The 19,957-nt window shown below is 45.6% G+C and overlaps 1 protein-coding gene across 2 annotated transcripts; it reads left to right on the top strand.

Moving 5' to 3' along the window:
- Nucleotides 1-544: 544 nt before the first annotated feature.
- LOC129822586 (rab-interacting lysosomal protein-like) lies at nucleotides 545-19,950 on the top strand. 2 transcript variants are annotated; one of them, XM_055880931.1, is made up of 8 exons: nucleotides 545-1,318; nucleotides 2,543-2,666; nucleotides 10,050-10,171; nucleotides 13,983-14,171; nucleotides 15,183-15,352; nucleotides 15,496-15,618; nucleotides 15,735-15,833; nucleotides 18,381-19,950. In XM_055880931.1, the coding sequence occupies exons 1-8, from the start codon at nucleotides 953-955 to the stop codon at nucleotides 18,511-18,513; spliced, it is 1,326 nt and encodes a 441-aa protein (XP_055736906.1). In that variant the 5' UTR covers nucleotides 545-952; the 3' UTR covers nucleotides 18,514-19,950. The 2 variants fall into 2 exon arrangements, with proteins under 2 accessions (XP_055736906.1, XP_055736907.1); XM_055880932.1 differs by having other exon boundaries at nucleotides 1,194-1,318; nucleotides 2,543-2,599.
- Nucleotides 19,951-19,957: the final 7 nt, after the last annotated feature.

Raw genomic sequence — 19,957 nt, 5'->3', positions numbered from 1 at the left:
GTAGCATTCAAAAAAAGTACAAATGTATTTTTTTTTACTCTGCTTTGCAAACTGAATTGTCGTGAATGAAACAAATGTGGGTAGATTGTGTCCGTCAATTGCATTTGTTATATTTTGTTTGATCTATTCAGTTTTATCTATGGCTGCTGTTAAAGAACAGTACAGCATCATTGATCGTTTCCCATGCCTTCAGAGGAAATCCAATTTGTGTGCTTGTCTGATGCATTACTGTATGGGTGACCTAGCATACCAGTGTAACAGTACACTGTGTTATGTAGCTCTAGAGTGGTGCAGTGGTCTAAGGCACTGCATAACAGTGCAAGAGGTCAATACAGTCCCTGGTTCGAATCCAGGCTGTATCACATCTGGCTGTGATTGGGAGTCTCATAGGGCGGTGTACAATTGGCCCAGCGTCCGGGTTTGGCCGGGGTAGGCCACCGTTTTAAATAAGAACTTGTTCTTAACTGACTCGCCTAGTTAAATTAAGGTTAAATAACTCACTCCTATTACATTGGTCAGGAAAGTAGAAGGGATGTTGAGACAAACAAGCCGAGTGGGCAGAAATATTGGCGTCCAATCGACATTACACTGCTCTGTTTTTTCAAGACATCTCGATGAGGAACTCGATGTTATTTTATTTGAATTGGGCCTCATTAATGTTATGTACTAGGGTTAGGTAAAATGTGTGACGTATACTCGAATGAGGTTCAAGTTAGAACGGGTTTGTTCTCGTCTCTGACCAAGCATGCAACTCAGTCAAGTTCGAGCATAGGGTGACGATTTGACGAATGCATTAAGTTTAGATGCAGCAGCATATCGCCGTGTAGATAAGACACCTGTTTATTGCGAGAACGCTTTCGCTTTAATTGTGTTTCGACTCTTTCGCCGGGGAACTGTCATGTCACCGTGAGAACGACGTTCTTTTTGTTTCTGGGTTTCGATAGTAACTTACATGAACACTTGTGCAATAATGGAGAAGGATTGCGGTAGAAACGATCAAAAGCAAGACGTCAAGACAGAGGTGTGTTTTGAAAGGACATGTTCAGCACTAACTGTGGACGATGTATACGAAATAGCTAAATTGATTGGCTCGGAAGTGGAAACACTTATTGACGGCTACGGTAAAGAGAGCGCCACAGGACTGGTGCCTAAAATTGTCAAAGTTCTAGAACTTTTGGAGAGCTTCGCATCGCGGAACCATGCACACAAGTCAAAAGAAGAAGACCTACTTAAAGCGTTCGAAACACTTAATGTACAGAAACAGAAGAAGACGAGAAATGTGAAAGAATGCGAACAAAGCAAGAACGAAATACAACGGGTGAGTCGGTGGTAATAACATGGTAGTAACATGGGGCAGATAATACCTCCAGTGACGTATCGTTTCAATTAGCGGATTGTAACAACACTGAAGATATGTGATTTGGGGTTGCTGCTACAATGTAGCAATTGAATTGTTTTGACGGCTAGGGTTCAATTTAATAACTACTACTTGCTGCACGTTAGCATGCCACGTTATTCATCATGCCCATTCAGTGGCAAGTGACAGCTCACAAAACATATTTGTTATCTGTGTGACACATTGTGTGTAGAGTGTAGACCTACCACTGGCAACTATTCCCCCACACAGAGAAGGCTCCATTTTAGTTGTATTAGTAGCCTAAGCGAAATGTAGACTATATGTCGTTTCTGTTATGTAACATCACGGAATGGTGTGTTCAGAATGGACGCTCGTGCCATTGTCGTTATGATGTCCCTCGTGTGTTTTTATTGACAGGTCGCTATTGCCACAGTATGTATCACGGATTTCGGTTTTGATAAAATAAAAATTACATTAACTGCACTGTGCATTACGTGGATCGAATGGTGTAACAACGCAGAATTAAACAATAAAAGTCCCGTGCAATGGGTTATGGTCAATGTAGTTAATTACCACATTTTCTGCAATAAGCTATGTAGAATATTGTCATGTTGGAAACTACAACTCCCTACTACATCGCACAGTTCAGTCTTGATCAGATGTATCTCTGGAGAAACTGTGCATTGTGCAGTGTTTAATATAAATTGACCCAGGCTATATCGCAGTATAAGTAGGGAAGTCACTGTTATCTGGTCTGTGATCTCAACGATCATAGATATGATATGATAAGAGGAAACATGTTGGTACTACAGTTTTCACTACACCACATGTCTATGCACCACACACCACACCATGGGCCCTGCTCATTACAACACGTTGTTTCTGTCTCACACCTGATTACACTGTCTGTTATTGGTCTTGTTGGCTTATTTTTCTCTTTCACTTGGAACATTCTTCAGCTAGCACTCTGTAGCTATAAATATCTTTGATTTAATTAGGAGCGTATTCTTCCTCACCACCAAGTACCTGTAGACTCCTCTGGTTGCAATGAGTTCACTAGAAGTCAATGGTTATGGATACCATAGAAATATAATGACTAGAATGTCATTCCATTTCTATGGTGGGTATGCTGTGTGTCTCCTCCTATCCCAGAGTCTGTAACAGCTCCTCCTTGTCCCCCACCAGGAGGTGCAGGAGGAGGTGGAGAAGCAGAAGAGGAGGTGCGAGGAGCTGCAGGCCCAGGTATTGCATCTACAGATGGAGAATCAGGAGTTACAGAGCTGCCTGAGGGGCAACCATGTCCAGGAAGGTTGGTTTAAAACACATAAACACACATACACACACGCGATTGGCTTAAACAGCGGCCCTAAGGGCAGCGAAATTTAGGGAGGTTGGTTGATATAGAACAGCCTAAACATCTGCCTTAGGGGCAACCATGCTCAGGAAAGTTAGTTTAAACATCTGCCTTAGGGGCAACCATGCTCAGGAAAGTTAGTTTAAACATCTGCCTTAGGGGCAACCATGCTCAGGAAGGTTAGTTTAAACATCTGCTTTAGGGGCAACCATGCTCAGGAAGGTTAGTTTAAACATCTGCCTTAGGGGCAACCATACTCGGGAAGGTTAGTTTAAACATCTGCCTTAGGGGCAACCATGTCCAGGAAGGTTAGTTTAAACATCTGCCTTAGGGGCAACCATGCTCAGGAAAATTAGTTTAAACATCTGCCTTAGGGGCAACCATGTCCAGGAAGGTTAGTTTAAACATCTGCCTTAGGGGCAACCATGCTCAGGAAGGTTAGTTTAAACATCTGCCTTAGGGTCAACCATGTCCAGGAAGGTTTGGGTATGGTACTTACCCTTTGTGTCATACATAATATATTACACACCTCTTAGAAACAATCCCCTTCTCACATGTGTGTATGCAAATATACTACCCACCCCAACAGGTAAAATACCCCAAAGTAATGCGTGTCACGGCAATGGAGTTACTGCAAAGCTGGCTCAGAGTATTTACTTATGGTGGTAATCACACGGAAAAACATTGCTGACTGAGAAATTCCGGTGTTTGTTTATTTGGGAAGTGAATGTGTGACCGTAAATGTGACATTTGTTATGTAAATACTGAAAGACGAACAAAGCAGAAAAGATACATATACCGTAATTTCCGGACTATAAGCCGCTACTTTTTTCCCACGCTATGAACCTTGCGCTTTATACAATGACGCGGCTAATTTATGGATTTTTCCCGCTTTCACAAATTCATGCCGCCAAAAAACTGAGCACCGTCACATCGTAAATCGAGCGCGCTCAAACTTTCCATCATTCTGATTACGGTAGTCATTTTGTCACCCTCATCATGGCAAAGACACGGAGAAATGCATATGATGCAGCTTTCAATTTGAAGGCGATCGATCTGGCTGTTGGAAAAGGAAATAGTGCTGCTGCACGGGAGCCTTAATGAGTCGATGATAAGACGTTGGAAACAGCAGCGTGAGAAACTGACTTAGTGCAAAAAGACAACAAAAGTTTTCAGAGGAAAGAAAAGCAGATGGCCCGAACTAGAAAATGAGGCTTGGATGAGTTTGCCTCCGGATGAAAGTGAGGAGAGCGCAATGAAAACGATCCAACATCGGATGAAGCAATTCTGAGGCTATTCAACTCCGACACCAAAGGAGATGACTTCAGTGGTTTCAGTGCACAGGAGGAAGATAGTGACCAAGGACTTTCTTGGTAGGCTATTGTTTACTGCTATTAAAAAAAAAAAAAAATGTTACAAGCCTGTTTCGTTAAAGCCTATTTATTTTTGTTACAAGCCGTGTTTCGTTAAAGCCTATTTATTTTTGTTACAAGCCGTGTTTCGTTTAAAGGCTGTGTAAAGTTCATTTGTTTCAATGTACCGGGTACCGGTAGGCACCTGCGGCTTATAGACACGTGCGGCTTATTTATGTACAAAATAAAAAAATAAAAAAAATTCAGTGGGTGCGGCTTATATTCAGGTGCGCTTAATAGTCCAGCAATTACGGTAAACTAATAGACACGTATATTTGTATTATTACACTAACTTATTAAGTATTCGTAAGATATTCATTATTCATCTCGTCCCTGCTTAGTAGTCTATCTGCTAAGAGCACCAACCCTAGTATCATACAACAAAATAGTATCACGACTCAGGATATGAACCAGATGCAGACACAGGAGGCGGATGGTTCGGTTCTCAGAATATTTATTATAACAAAGAGGCAGGCAAAAGAGCAGGCAGAGGTTCGTAGTCCAAGGCAGAGTCAAAAAATGGACAGAACAGCAGACTCAGGCTCAGGATCAGGGCAGGCAGGGGCAACAAAATATGAACAGCAGAGGGGCAAAGGACATTAGAGATGGGGAATGGACAAATAAAACGTGGGGAAAGTTTTTGAGACTCCATCCGGAAGGGCAGATCATGGGTGGACAGCCATACCCATTGTCCGGGCCGATAGCGGGGAGCCGGAGGCCGGTGATACCTGGAGGTGGTCGTAAGAAGAGCGGACCGGCCTCTCTTCCAGGTACGCCGACAGCGGCGGACAAACATCTGGGCCGAGGCTATGCTGACCTCTTCCTCTTGCTCAGGGAAGAGCGGGGGTTGGTAACCCAAGGAACACTCGAAGGGCGAGAGTCCAGTGGCCGAGCAGGGAAGGAGTTGCTGGCGTACTCCACCCACACAAGTTGCTGGCTCCAGGTGGTGGGTTTGGCAGAGACGAGGCAGCGAAGAGTAGTCTGATTAGCTGTTAGACTGGGGATGAAACCCGGAGGACAGGCTGGCCGATGATGCAATGAGGGTGCAGAATGCCTTCCAGAATCTGGACAAGAACTGAGGACCCCAAACGGAGACCATGTCGACCGGAAGTCCATAAATCCAGAAGACGTGCTGCACCATAAGCTAGGCTGTCTCTTTGGCTGAGGGTAACTTTGGAAGGGGAATGAAATGTGCCACTTTGGAAAACCTATCCACCACAGTAAGGATGGTGGTGTTGCCATCAGACAGAGGGAGACCAGTGACAAAGTCCAGGGATATATGGGACCAGTGGCAATGAGGAACAGGGAATGGTTGAAGGAGGCCAGCCGGAGCTTGCCGGAGAGTCATGTTCTGTGTGCACAGTGCAGGCGCCAACGAATGCGGAGACGTCCGGAACCATGGTGGGCCACCAAAAACGTTGGTGGAAGAAAGCCAGGGTCCGGTGAGAGCCGGGATGACAGGTGAGTTTAGAGGAATGGCTCCATTCCAGGACCGGGCCGAATCTGGGATGAACATCTGGTTAGCCGCCCCCTCCCCGGGGTCTGGCTGGGAACGTGGCCCCTTGCGGACACGGTTCTTAATACCCCAGACTAGTGTAGCTGCTAGACAGGAGGTAGGGAGGATGGGCTCAGTGTCAGATGGTGTAGCAGCGGAACTATACAGGCGGAAGAGGGCGTCAGGCTTCACATTCTTGAACCCAGGGCAGTAGGCAATGGTAAAATTGAATCGAGTGAATAACAGAGCCCAACGAGCCTGCTTTGAGTTGAGCACATGGCGGTGCGAAGATATTCCCAATTCTTACAATCGGTCCACACTAAGAATGGATGTTCCTTCCTTTCGAGCCAGTGCCTTCACTCCTCCAGTGCCATCTCCTCCAGTGCCGCAATAAGTTCCCGATTTCCCACATCATAGTTCTTCTCAGCGAAATTGAGACGATGGGAGAGGAAAGCGCCTGGATGCAGCTTTTGGTCCTGGACAGAACGCTGGGACAGGACGGACCCCACTCCAATGTCCGAGGCGTCAACCTCCACCACAAACTGACGGGACGTGTCCGGATGGATTAGGATGAGGGCTGTGGTGAAACGGTGCTTCAGATCCAGAAACGCCCGGTCAGTAGCTGGGGATCACATGAACGGAACCTTGGGAGAGGGGAGTGCAGAGAGGGGGGAGGCCACGGTAGAAATGAGCAAATCCCAGGAAACATTGCAGCTGGACTCTGGATGTGGGTTGGGGCCAATCCACCACAGCTTTCACCTTGTCAGGATCCATCTGGTTCTCCAGCAGGCACTGGAGGACTTGTCAGACATTGCGAACATGCTCTTGAGCCGCCAGGGAAAAGACAAAGATGTTGTTGAGATAGACAAACACAAACCGGATAGACAAACACAAACCAACATGTCACAGAGCACATCGTTGACCAGGGCCTGGAACACTGCGGGAGCGTTGGCCAGACCAAACGGCATAACCAGGTACTCGTTGTGTCCACTAGCCGTGTTGAAGGCTGTCTTCCACTAGTCTCATTCCCGTATCCGAACCAGGTGATGGGTGTTCTGAAGGTCACCCCCTGGAGAAGCTCGAAAGCCGAGGAGTGGTAGTGGGTAACAATTCTTTACAGTGATGTCATTGAGGCCCCGGTAGTCAATACATGGGTGCAGTACATGGGTTTTCTTTTCCACAAAGACAAAACAATGCACCGACAGGGGAGGCAGGAGGACGCATGATCCCGGCAGCTAGGGAGTCCTTAATGTATACCTTCATGGTCTTGGTCTCCGGGCCAGACAGGGAATAAAGCCAACCCCGAGGTGGCGTGGTGCCCGAGAGGAGGGCAATAGCGCAATCACAGTGTCGATGCAGAGGACGGGATGTGGCACAAGCTTTGCTGAAAACCTCCCGGAGGTCCTGGTACTCCGCGGGAGATCCGAGGCTTTTCCCAAGCCCGCAGAAGGGTGTCCCAGGGCAGGCTGCGCCGCCTTAAGGCAATGTGCATGGCAGAACGGACTCCAACCCAGGATAGAACTAGTAGCCCAGTCGATCAGGGGGTTGTGCCTCTGGAGCCATGAAAATCCCAAAACCACAAGTGTATGAGGAGATGCAATTAGTAGAAACTGTAGGGACTCACTGTTATTACCCGACACTTGCAGGTTAATGGGAACCGTACTGTGAGTAACCCTGCCAATGGAGTGTCCTTCAAAGCTCTGGTATCCATTGGAATGGAGTTGAGTAGAGATTCCCAGCTCAGATACCAGAGTAGCATCCATGAAGCTCTCATCAGCCCCAGAGTCAATGAGCACCCAAAGACATTTTGACCGACCACCCCACAGCAGGAGTGGAACAGCATGGAGAGGAGTACAAGTAATGGGAGTTTGAAGACTCCCTGTATGGCCCACCATCGTACCCGTACCTACTGATGAGCCTGTTCTTTTACTGGACAGGTGGCTATGTAATGTCCTGTAGTACAACAATACAGGCAACTGTTGAAGCTCAGCCTGCGAAAACGTTCGCTAGGAGACAATCTAGCCCTGCCCAGTTGCATGGGCTCAGGAGGAGACGAGTCGCTGAGGGGGCTCGGGTGATTTCGGATTCTCTCGGGAATGCAGGTGTCGGGGACTTCCGGGGTTCTTCGGAGGCGAGGGAGAAAACATGGACGAGCGAGTGCACTTAAATAAATGCACTTAGACCAAACGGCATAACCAGGTAGTCGTTGTGTCCGCTAGCCGTGTTGAAGGCTGTCTTCCACTCGTCTCCTTCCCATATCCGAACCAGGTGTAAGGCGTTCCGAAGGTCCAACATCGAAAAGATGGTCACCCCCCGGAGAAGCTCGAAAGCGGTAGTGGGTAACGATTCTTTACAGCGATGTCATTGAGGCCCCGGTAGTCAATACACGGGCGCAGGGTTTTGTCCTTCTTTTCCACAAAGAAAAACCCTGCACCGGCAGGGGAGGCAGGAGGACGCATGATCCCGGCAGCTGTCCTGTATATCCTGTAGTACCACAATACAGGCAACTGTTGAAGCTCAGCCTGCATAAACGTTCACTAGGAGACAATCTAGCCCTGCCCAGTTGCATGGGCTCAGGAGGAGACGAGTCGCCGAGGGGCTCGGGTGATTTCGGATTCTCTCAGGAATGCAGGCATCAGGGACTTCCGGGGTTCTTCGGAGGCGAGGGAGAAAACGTGGACGAGCGAGTGTGGCTGAGAACAGAACTCCTCTCTCTCCTGCGTTCCCGTAGGCGCCCATCAATCCTTATATTCAAGGCTATGAGGGAGTCGAGGTCTCTGGGTAACTCCCGGACTGTGAGTTCGTCTTTGATTTCCTACGATAATCCATGAAGGAAGGTGTCAAACAGGTACTCCGGATTCCAGGCCCTCTCGGTGGACAGCGTCCAAAAGTGAACCACGTAGTCAGCCACACTGCGGGAGTCTTGACTCAGACGAGGTAGCTTCCAAGCCGCCTCTCTCCCGGACACCGGGGAATCGAACACCTTCCTTAGCTCCACCATAAAATCCTCCAGACTAAGGCAAAAGGTGGATTGTTGATCCCACACTGCCATAGCCCAGGCGAGCGCCCTTACAGACATCAGCGTTATAAGATATGCTATTTTCGACTGATCCAAATGAAACAAAGAGTGATGTACCTCAAAGATGAGGGAGCACTGGGAGAGAAACGCCCAGCAGGTTCCAGGATCTCCAGCATAGCGCTCCGGAGGAGATAAGTGGGGTTCTCGGGAAGCCGGGGTAGGCTGGGGAGAAGCGTCTTGGGTGTTACTGTAGTGGCTTGTTGCCCAGTTGATAATCCTTGGAATTGCTCCAGCAATGTAGTGAAAGTGTGGTAGTGGCATTCCGCCAAGATCTGGAATCCTTCCATAAGGTTTTGGAGTACCTCTTCGTGTCTTCTAATGGCGGCTCCTTGGAAGGAGACAGCATTGTGGAGCTGGTCCGAGTCTGCTGGGTCAGTCAGGGCCAGTTCGTACTATCACGACTCAGGATATGACCCAGATGCAAACACAAGAGGCGGATGGTTCGGTTCTCAGAATATTTATTATAACAAGGGGGCAGGCGAAGGGCAGGTCGTGGGTAGGCATAGGTTCGTAGTCCAAGGCTACGAAATGGGACAGAATGGCAGGCAGGCTCTCATTTTGTTTTATTTATAAAAAGGTATAGAAAATTGTGGACCCCCTGCAGTACCTCTACGGGCCCCAGCCATACTACACGCTGAAACCAGTTTTCCCACCAAGAGGTCCATGTTAGCTGCTTGTTGTTAAGTTTAATTGCACCAGTTTGGCCTAGGAACATTAGTGTCTCCAATGTCCATCCAAATCAAAACGCCATAGCTCCTGTGATCCTGAGTGGCGCAGCGGTCTAAGGCACTGTAGACCTGGGTTCGATCCCGGGCTGTATCACTACAGGCCGTGATCGGGAGTCCCATAGGGCGACGCACAATTGGCCCAGCGTCGTCCGGGTTAGGGGAGGGTTTGGCCGGGGTAGGCCGTCATTGTAAATAAGAATTTGTTCTTAACTGACTTTCCTAGTTAAATAAAGGTTAAATAAAATAATCTCCACCATAGGTTATGTATCAGTCATTACACGTCCAGAGTAGTGTGTCTGAATCAACAGGTGTAAACCAGACTGCTTAAAGATGACCATGTGCTGAAGGATAATCCTTAAGCGTCTTTACTCTTTAACCACAGACCTTAAGATACACTCCACTGAGCAGCTTTGGCTGGGGACTTAGTGTTGACCGACTGTAGATGGTTGATGAACTACTGGGACATGTTCATTAGGGACTTCCTGGACATTAATTTCCATTTTCCGTTGCGCTTTTATTTCTTTACTTTTATTTTTTGTGCCCTAATGTGTTGTCTCTGTACCGTCTGTTGACCATTGAAAACCCACAGTGATAATATTGTATTGTTGTGGTCCTGTGTTCCAGACCGTGTCCAACGGCAGGAGCGGGAGGTGATGCTGAAACTGAAGGAGGTGGTTGACAAGCAGAGAGATGAGTTGAGGGCCAAAGCACAGCAGATAGCCAGCGTGTCTAAAGAGGTGGAGGCGGTAAGGACAAGAAGACTACATGTACAGTCTATCTGAATACAAGTGTACCCAGACACGCTTCAGTGCCCACGCACGCACACTCACACACACACACACACACCGATTATTGGAGGACCAAAAAAAGCAGATACCGATTAATCGGGCGATTTATTTATTTATTTGTAACAATGACAATTACAACAATACTGAATGAACACTTTTATTTTTATTTTTTATTTATTTATTTATTTATTTTTTATTATTTTTATCCCCTTTTCTCCCCAATTTTCGTGGTATCCAATCGCTAGTAATTACTATCTTGTCTCATCGCTACAACTCCCGTACGGGCTCGGGAGAGACGAAGGTCTAAAGTCATGCGTCCTCCGAAGCACAACCCAACCAAGCCGCACTGCTTCTTTAACACAGCGCGCCTCCAACCCGGAAGCCAGCCGCACCAATGTGTCGGAGGAAACACCGTGCACCTGGCCCCCTTGGTTAGCGCGCACTTCGCCCAGCCCGCCACAGGAGTCGCTGGAGCGCGATGAGACAAGGAAATCCCTACCGGCCAAACCCTCCCTAACCCGGACGACGCTAGCCCAATTGTGCGTCGCCCCACGGACCTCCCGGTCGCGGCCGGTTGCGACAGAACCTGGGGGCGAACCCAGAGACTCTGGTGGCGCAGTTAGTGGTCTAGTGCCCTAGACCACTGCGCCACCCGGGAGGCTGAACACTTTTATTTTAACTTAATATAACACATCAATAAAATAAATGTAGCCTCAAATAAATAATCAAACATATTCAATTTGGTTTAAATAATGCAAAAACAAAGTGTTGGAGAAGAAAGTAAAAGTGCAATATGTTCCATTTAAAAAAGCTAACGTTTAAGTTCCTTGCTCAGAACATGAGAACATATGATAGCTGGTGGTTCCTTTAAACATGAGTCTTCAATATTCCCAGGTAATAAGTTTTAGGTTGTAGTTATTATAGGAATTATAGGACTATTTATCTCTATACCATTTGTATTTAATATACCTTTGACTATTGGATGTTCTTATAGGCAGTATTGCCAGTGTAACAGTATAGCTTCCGTCCCTCTCCTCACCCCTACCTGGGCTCGAACCAGGAACACATCGATAACAGCCACCCTCGAAGCATCGTTACCCGTCGCTCCACAAAAGCCGCGGCCCTTGCAAGGGTAACAACTACTTCAAGGTCTCAGAGCGAGTGACGTCACCGATTGAAACGCTATTAGCGCACACCCCGCTAACTAGCTAGCCATTTCACATCGGTTACACCCGAAAAGCACGAAGTGCTGTTTGAATGAATGGTTACGAGCCTGCTGCTGCCTACCACCGCTCAGTCAGACTGCTCTATCAAATATCAAATCATAGACTTAATTATAACATAATAACACACAGAAATACGAGCCTTAGGTCATTAATATGGTCAAATCCGGAAACTATCATTTCGAAAACAAAACGTTTATTCTTTCAGTGAAATACGGAACCGTTCCGTATTTTATCTAACGGGTGGCATCCATAAGTCTAAATATTCCTGTTACATTGTACAACCTTCAATGTTATGTCATAATTACGTAAAATTCTGGCAAATTAGTTCACAACGAGCCAGGCGGCCCAAACTGTTGCATATATACCCTGACTCTGCATGCAATGAACGCAAGAGAAGTGACACAATTTCCCTGGTTTAATTTTGCCTGCTAAACTGGATTTCTTTTAACTAAATATGCAGGTTTAAAAATATATACTTCTGTGTATTGATTTTTAGAAAGGCATTGATGTTTATGGTTAGGTACATTCGTGCATCGATTGTGCTTTTTTCGCAAATTTGCTTTTGTTAAATCATCCCCCGTTTGGCGAAGTTGGCTGTTAGGAAGAAATAGTCGTCACACAGTTCGCAACGAGCCAGGCGGCCCAAACTGCAGGCATATACCCTGACTCTGTTGCACAGAACGCAAGAGAAGTGACACAATTTCCCTAGTTAAAAGAAATTAATGTTAGCACGCAATATTAACTAAATATGCAGGTTTAAAAATATATACTTGTGTATTGATTTTAAGAAAGGCGTTGATGTTTATGGTTAGGTACATTGGTGCAACGACAGTGCTTTTTTTGCGAATGCGCTTGTTAAATCACCCGTTTGGCGATGTAGGCTGTGATTCAATGATAAATTAACAGGCACCACATTGATTATATGCAACGCAAGACAAGCTAGATAAACTAGTAATATCATCAACCATGTGTAGTTAACTAGTGATTATGTTAAGATTGATTGTTTTTCATAAGATGTGTTTAATGCTAGCTAGCACCTTACCTTGGCTCCTTGCTGCACTTGCATAACAGGTTGTCAGCCTGCCACGCAGTCTCCTCGTGGAGAGCAATGTAATCGGCCATGATCGGTGTCCAAAAATGCCGATTACCGATTGTTATGAAAACTTGAAATCTGCCCTAATTAATCGGCCATTCCGATGAATCGGTCGACCTCTACTCAGAACAGCCTCAATTCGTCGGGGCATGAACTCTACAGGGTATCGAAAGCGTTCCACAGGGATCCTGGCCTATGTTGACTCTAATGCTTCCCACAGTTGTGTCAAGTTTGCTGGATGTACTTTGGGTGGTGGACCATTCTTGATACACACAGGAAACTGTTAAGCATGAAACACCGAGCAGCGTTGCAGTTCTTGACACACTGAAATGTGTGCGCCTGGCACCCACTACCATACCCCGTTCAAATGCACTTAAATATTTTGTCTTTCCCATTCACCCTCTCAATGGCACACTTACAACATCCATGTCTCAATTGTCTCAAGGCTTAAAAATAATTATTTAACATATCTCCTCCCCTTCATCTACACTGATTGAAGTGAATTTAACAAGTGACATCAATAAGGGATCATAGCTTTCACCTGGATTCACCTGGTCAGTCTATGTCATGGAAAGATCATGTTTTGTACACTCAGTGTACATTCATGCTACACACACATCACAACTGCTACTACCAGATTCTTGTTATGATTGCTTAATACTGCACAATTCAAACACTTGCCCCCCAATCCTCCCTTCCCCAAAACACTTGTAAATATTGGACTATAAATTGTGTATTATACTTATGCTAAAATGATTATTCTATTCTACTGAGCCATTTTACTTTACGTTCGTATTCTTATCTTTTATTATTTATTGTTGTTGCATTGTCAAAAGGAACCTGCAAGTAAGCATTTCATTGGACGGTGTATACCACGTGTACATACGACTAATAAAACATGATACTGAAACAGTACTGATATAGTTGTTATGGGTTTGTGCTGAGCATCACCCACATCTTGGAGACAAGTCTGGGCCATGACTCCACTCCCTTATTCACAGCAGCTCTCTCTGTCACACAGTAATGGTTTTAAACTCCAGCTCGAGCTCGGTGTGTTTGTTGATGTTTCTAGGCTTTTCACCTTACCTAGAACCCTAGTTTGCTCAAAATGATGCTTGAACATGTTTTTCTGTTCATGGGAGTAACCCCCTGTGTTTGTCTAATATGGTCCTCTCCTCTTGCTCCCAATGAGTCCCTGCACCCCCACAAAGGCCTGCTATGATATCTAGCATATCATATCATCGGCCTGGATGTGAATGAGTGTATATGTATGTAATATGAGTGTTATGTTAATGTATTGTTACATACCTGTGTGTGTGTGTGTGTGTGTGTGTGTGTGTGTGTGTGTGTGTGTGTGTGTGTGTGTGTGTGTGTGTGTGTGTGTGTGTGTGTGTGTGTGTGTGTGTGTGTGTGTGTGTGTGTGTGTGTGTGTGTGTGTATATACATACAGCTGCAGGAGCAGTTGGAGCGCTTCATGAAGATGAATGGGGAGCTGAGACACAAGCAGAGCATCGTTACGGCCCAGGTGAAGAATGCTGTGGAGAGGAAGGCTGACATGGAGGCAGACCTCCGAGAGAAACAGAAAGCGATAGAACGCCTCACCACCCAGCTGGAAAAGGCCAACGCTGCTGCCGGCACGGTAAGAAGTGTCTGTGTGAAAGCGGTGGGGTGCGTGTGTGTGCATGCATGGTGTGGAGGGTTGTATGTGTGTGGATGGGTGGCTCTGTGTGTGTAAAGGTGTGTTTGTCCCTTGTTGAAAGGCAAGGGTTCATTTCCATTTTTGAATTGGCCTTGGACCTTCATATTATATTTAAGCAAAAAGTCCCGAGGGGGTGTGGTTTGTTGGCCATATGCCACAAATCCCTAAAGTGCATTATCGCTATTATAAACTGGTTACCAACATAAATGGAACAGTAAAAAAGTACTTTTGAGTCATACTTGTGGTATATTGTCTGATATACACACAGTTGAATTGCTGTTTTGGCCAATCAGTATCCAGGACCCAAAGTACCAAGTTTATAATACTACATAAACATTAGTCATGCAGTGTGGTGTATTCTGACTCACTTTACTGACTTGTTTGTTACACCTTGTTGTCATTTCTCTAGAGAACTTTTAGTGTCCTGCCCTCTCCCTCAGTTTATTTTGTAGCTGAACTTTAATCTTTGAACATTTGTCACTGTCCTCTCTCTGCCAAGTCTTACACTTGGCCTTTGTTTTTTTTAAACTCTTCACCCTGTAAAAGAAACTGTAGCCATTTTGAAATATTTGTTATGACTAAGATAAGAGAAATGAAGGTAATATGTGTGACTTTCCTCTCTGACAAAGGAGTTAACTCATTGTTGTGAGAGGAAACAGCGTTGGCACAAGATGTACATGTATGTATTGTCCACCTACAGTATAATGGGACTAAGAAATCTCACTACAAGAAAAATGTTGTCTTGTTACTTTGTAATAGTCACACATTTTGCCAAATCTCATCATTTTGATGGGTATTATGCTTTTAGACAATTTCAAAGACTGTAAAGTTCACTAAATGTGTTATACCAGGTGAACAACAAAATGTTGTTTCCCTTAGCCATAAAACACATGACTGTTGTTACATTAAGTAAATTGTGATAGTGTACCTATGTTTTCTCCACCCCAACAGGCCAATCCGTGTAAGACAGAAGTGGACCTGACTGACAAGCTGGTGATAGACCTGAAAGATCCCAACAGACCCTGTTTCACCAAGCAGGAGGTCAGAGAGATGCTGACAGAGAGGAACGAGCTCAAAGCCAACTTGTTCCTGGTGCAGGAGGAACTCTCCTACTACCAGAGGTAGGTACTATGGGGGGATGTTTCATACCTTTTATGGGTGTGTATGTATGTGTTCACATGTTTGTTTGTTTGTTTGTGTTTGTCTAGTTTCATACCTGTGTGTGTATGTACTGACGTGTGTGTCATTTGTGTCATCCTCACAGGGAGATCCTGAATGATGAGCGATGTCCAGGATTCTTGCTGGACGCTGTACGTTCTGCCATAAAGAAACAGAAAACTGTCATCAAGGCCAAGATGTTGGGCATGCCAGAGGACGAATGCAGCAGGTGACACTGACACACATACACACACACACGGGTACACACACACACACACACACACACACACACACACAAACACAAAGACGCAGTGCTGACTTTGTGGATGTGCTTTCCTTAAACAGTGATGAGGAGAAAGGACCCCTGTTTGAGAGGAGAGCAGAGACAGAAACCGAGACAGATAGCACTGACAGCAAACCACAAGAGTCTCGCATCAGGAACCTGTAAGTACTACTGACCTGTTTTTACTAATGTAAACAACACATCTATTAACATAGCTATTTACATACAGAAATGTAAACATGTTTATAGCACATTTACAACATTCAAAGCAACCCAATCAGAAGATAGTTCTAGAAATGTAGTATGAATAGTTGCCTGTTACAATGTTGTTACTCTGCTAAACTGATGCAGGACCTTGTTCTGTTGGAGAATTCCTGCAAAAGCCTGATTTGTAATGACAATGAGTCTCAGTTAACTATGCAGTTCCCTACCATAACCCTTACTTCGAGGCCACTGATTGGCTAGGCAAAGTTGAGGCAGGTCTGTGGTTGGTTTGACAGGTTTGGCTTCTTTCATAGGCCTCCAGCATGCATCAATCGTTCCATCAACTTGTTGCTATGTCCTGAATCCTGATTATATTGTCTGTCTATGTTAAACTACCTCTGGACTCCTGATAATACTGTTGTGTGTCTACGTTTACCTCTAGGCAGACATTCAAACACATGCTGCAGCTCTGTTCACTGTTCTGCTTTTACTTTCAATGTATAACTTTCACTGCACATGCTGATGCCTCTGACTAAGCCCATTAATATAAACATAGACGACTCCCCCTTGTGGTGTAACCAGGGACTACCTCATATCTACAGAATGTAGTACTTACTACATGTTTTTATTTTTATTTTTAATTTTATTTCACCTTTATTTAACCAGGTAGGCCAGTTGAGAACAAGTTCTTATTTACAATTGCGACCTGACCAAGATAAAGCAAAGCAGTGCGACACATACAACAACACAGAGTTACACATGGAATAAACAAACGTAATAAATTGAAATACACTGCTCAAAAAAATAAAGGGAACACTTAAACAACACAATGTAACTCCAAGTCAATCACACTTCTGTGAAATCAAACTGTCCACTTAGGAAGCAACACTGATTGACAATAAATTTCACATGCTGTTGTGCAAATGGAATAGACAAAAGGTGGAAATTATAGGCAATTAGCAAGACACCCCCAAAAAAGGAGTGATTCTGCAGGTGGTGACCACAGACCACTTCTCGTTCCTATACTTCCTGGCTGATGTTTTAGTCACTTTTGAATGCTGGCGGTGCTCTCACTCTAGTGGTAGCATGAGACGGAGTCTACAACCCACACAAGTGGCTCAGGTAGTGCAGTTCATCCTGGATGGCACATCAATGCACGCTGTGGCAAAAAGGTTTGCTGTGTCTGTCAGCGTAGTGTCCAGAGCATGGAGGCGCTACCAGGAGACAGGCCAGTACATCAGGAGAGGTGGAGGAGGCCGTAGGAGGGCAACAACCCAGCAGCAGGACCGCTACCTCCGCCTTTGTGCAAGGAGGTGCACTGCCAGAGCCCTGCAAAAGGACCTCCAGCAGGCCACAAATGTGCATGTGTCAGCATATGGTCTCACAGGGGGTCTGAGGATCTCATCTCGGTACCTATTGGCAGTCAGGCTACCTCTGGCGAGCACATGGAGGGCTGTGCGGCCCCACAAAGAAATGCCACCCCACACCATGACTGACCCATCGCCAAACCGGTCATGCTGGAGGATGTTGCAGGCAGCAGAACGTTCTCCACGGTGTCTCCAGACTCTGTCACGTCTGTCACGTGCTCATGTGCTCAGTGTGAACCTGCTTTCATCTGTGAAGAGCACAGGGCGCCAGTGGCGAATTTGCCAATCTTGGTGTTCTCTGGCAAATGCCAAACGTCCTGCACGGTGTTGGGCTGTAAGCACAACCCCCACCTGTGGACGTCGGGCCCTCATACCACCCTCATGGAGTCTGTTTCTGACCGTTTGAGCAGACACATGCACATTTGTGGCCTGCTGGAGGTCATTTTGCAAGGCGCTGGCAGTGCACCTCCTTGCACAAAGGCGGAGGTAGCGGTCCTGCTGCTGGGTTGTTGCCCTCCTACGGCCTCCTCCACGTCTCCTGATGTACTGGCCTGTCTCCTGGTAGCGCCTCCATGCTGTGGACACTACGCTGACAGACACAGCAAACCTTTTTGCCACAGCTCGCATTGATGTGCCATCCTGGATGAACTGCACTACCTGAGCCACTTGTCTTGCTAATTGCCTATAATTTCCACCTTTTGTCTATTCCATTTGCACAACAGCATGTGAAATTTATTGTCAATCAGTGTTGCTTCCTAAGTGGACAGTTTGATTTCACAGAAGTGTGATTGACTTGGAGTTACATTGTGTTGTTTAAGTGTTCCCTTTATTTTTTTGAGCAGTGTATATACAAAAAAAGACGAAAAATACAAAATTTACACGGGAGAACGACAAACAACGTTTGCACTGCCACGCCATCTTGGATGCGATCTCAGAAACCCTGACCAGAACCACATCTCACATGCACGCTTACCGTTTAATGATCACAGTCGGTCACAAGAGACTATGCGGCATATAACCTTTCAGACAATATCTCTGACCTGTGACCTGTGTTGTTTTCTCTCCTCCTGTGTGTACCTTTAGTTTCTTCTGGTTGTGAGTTAGTATAGCTGATCCTAGACCTGTGTTGTTTCCTAGCTTTGGCTTCCTGACGCGCTCCGGCAGCAACCACAGCAGCCGTAGTCCCAGTGAAAACAACGCTGCTTCTTCCTGGGAAATCATCGACGACACTGACAACACTGCGGAGACAGAACCCCGACAGTCACCATAACAACCCTCAACACCCGTCCAACTACACTTGTCCTCCATTCTGTTCAGTCTTCACAGGATGTTTCATACTGGTTAGGTCTCCATAGCAGCCCTAAGAAAGGAAGAGCCTTCTCTCATGCCTTCCTTCTTTATTTGTTATTACCCCCTCGTTCGTGCTCTGTATACCTTTCTCTTCCTCTTCCTCTCTCTTTCTCTCCCTCTGTTTCTCTCAGGAATAGATTCAGAATGGTGAAATGGCCAACTGTACACTTTGCATTGACAATAACTGTGCAGGACATTATTAAGAGGGACTTTTTTAACGGATAATGCTTTTGTAATTGTTTTAGTATTTGTATTCAACATTATAGTGATGTGTATTGGTATGTAACCATCTACAACAAATCTCTGAAGCAAATTTGTATTGAGATATTTTAACAAATATTTTTAGCCAAAGATACCAAGATATATATATATATTTTTTTAAATAAATTTTAGCCCCTTTTCTCCCCAATTTTCGTGGTATCCAATCGCTAGTAATTACTATCTTGTCTCATCGCTACAACTCTCGTACGGGCTCGGGAGAGACGAAGGTCGAAAGTCATGCGTCCTCCGAAGCACAACAAGACCAACCAGCCTGGGCGCGAACCCAGAGACTCTGGTGGCGCAGCTGGCGCTGCGATGCAGTTCCCTAGGCCACTGTGCCACCCGGGAGGCCTACCAAGATATATTTTGAACACAGCAATCATTAGTCATTGCAGGAACACACATGGTGGACTTCTATGTGTTTAACATTTGACCTAGTGTGGGTGTTTTTGGTGTGTTTTGGGGTTGCTGTAATTCTTACAATCTGTGACGGACTTGGACATAGTGTGAGTTATAGAAACCCTTTTGCCACAGAGTAACAGTCATTTATTGATTAGAATTTATATTCTTAACCATCAGCTCATCTTACATTTTTGATAGAATCCTATTATGAGTTCAACCATGTCTTCCCTAGGACCATGAATTGAGCATTGGGGTTGGTTGTTATGCATGTGGCTGCCAAGTGTGCGTGTGTGCACGCCTGTCTCTGTGTGTGTGTGTGTGTGTGTGTGTGTGTTCACTGCGACACCAGCCCCTGTAAGTTAGTTGCTACACTTACAGAGGAAATGTGTGTTTCCTTGGGGGTAAATGGGAGATGGTGTGTGTGCCGTCACTATCCTTCCATCTGACCATATCGTTAAAGAAACACACACAGAAACACATACCTACAACAATGGCTGCCCCCTCCCATAACTTATCGGTACTCAGACATCTGACTCTGACGTCGTTTTCTGACATTCTAAATGAATGCTGCTGGTGATAGTGTTGAATGACGTATTTTCCTACAAACTATGTACATGTTCTTTTTGTAAGCATGACTATTTTTAAACGGAGAAGCCTTTGAGCTATAAAAAACAAATAAATATCTGAATTGAAATCAGAAG

The sequence above is a fragment of the Salvelinus fontinalis genome, chromosome 24, assembly GCF_029448725.1.
Source record: "Salvelinus fontinalis isolate EN_2023a chromosome 24, ASM2944872v1, whole genome shotgun sequence".
NCBI lineage: Eukaryota > Metazoa > Chordata > Actinopteri > Salmoniformes > Salmonidae > Salvelinus > Salvelinus fontinalis.
The sequence above is the reverse complement of the archived record's forward strand: the minus strand, read 5'-3'. Positions and strand labels throughout refer to the sequence as shown.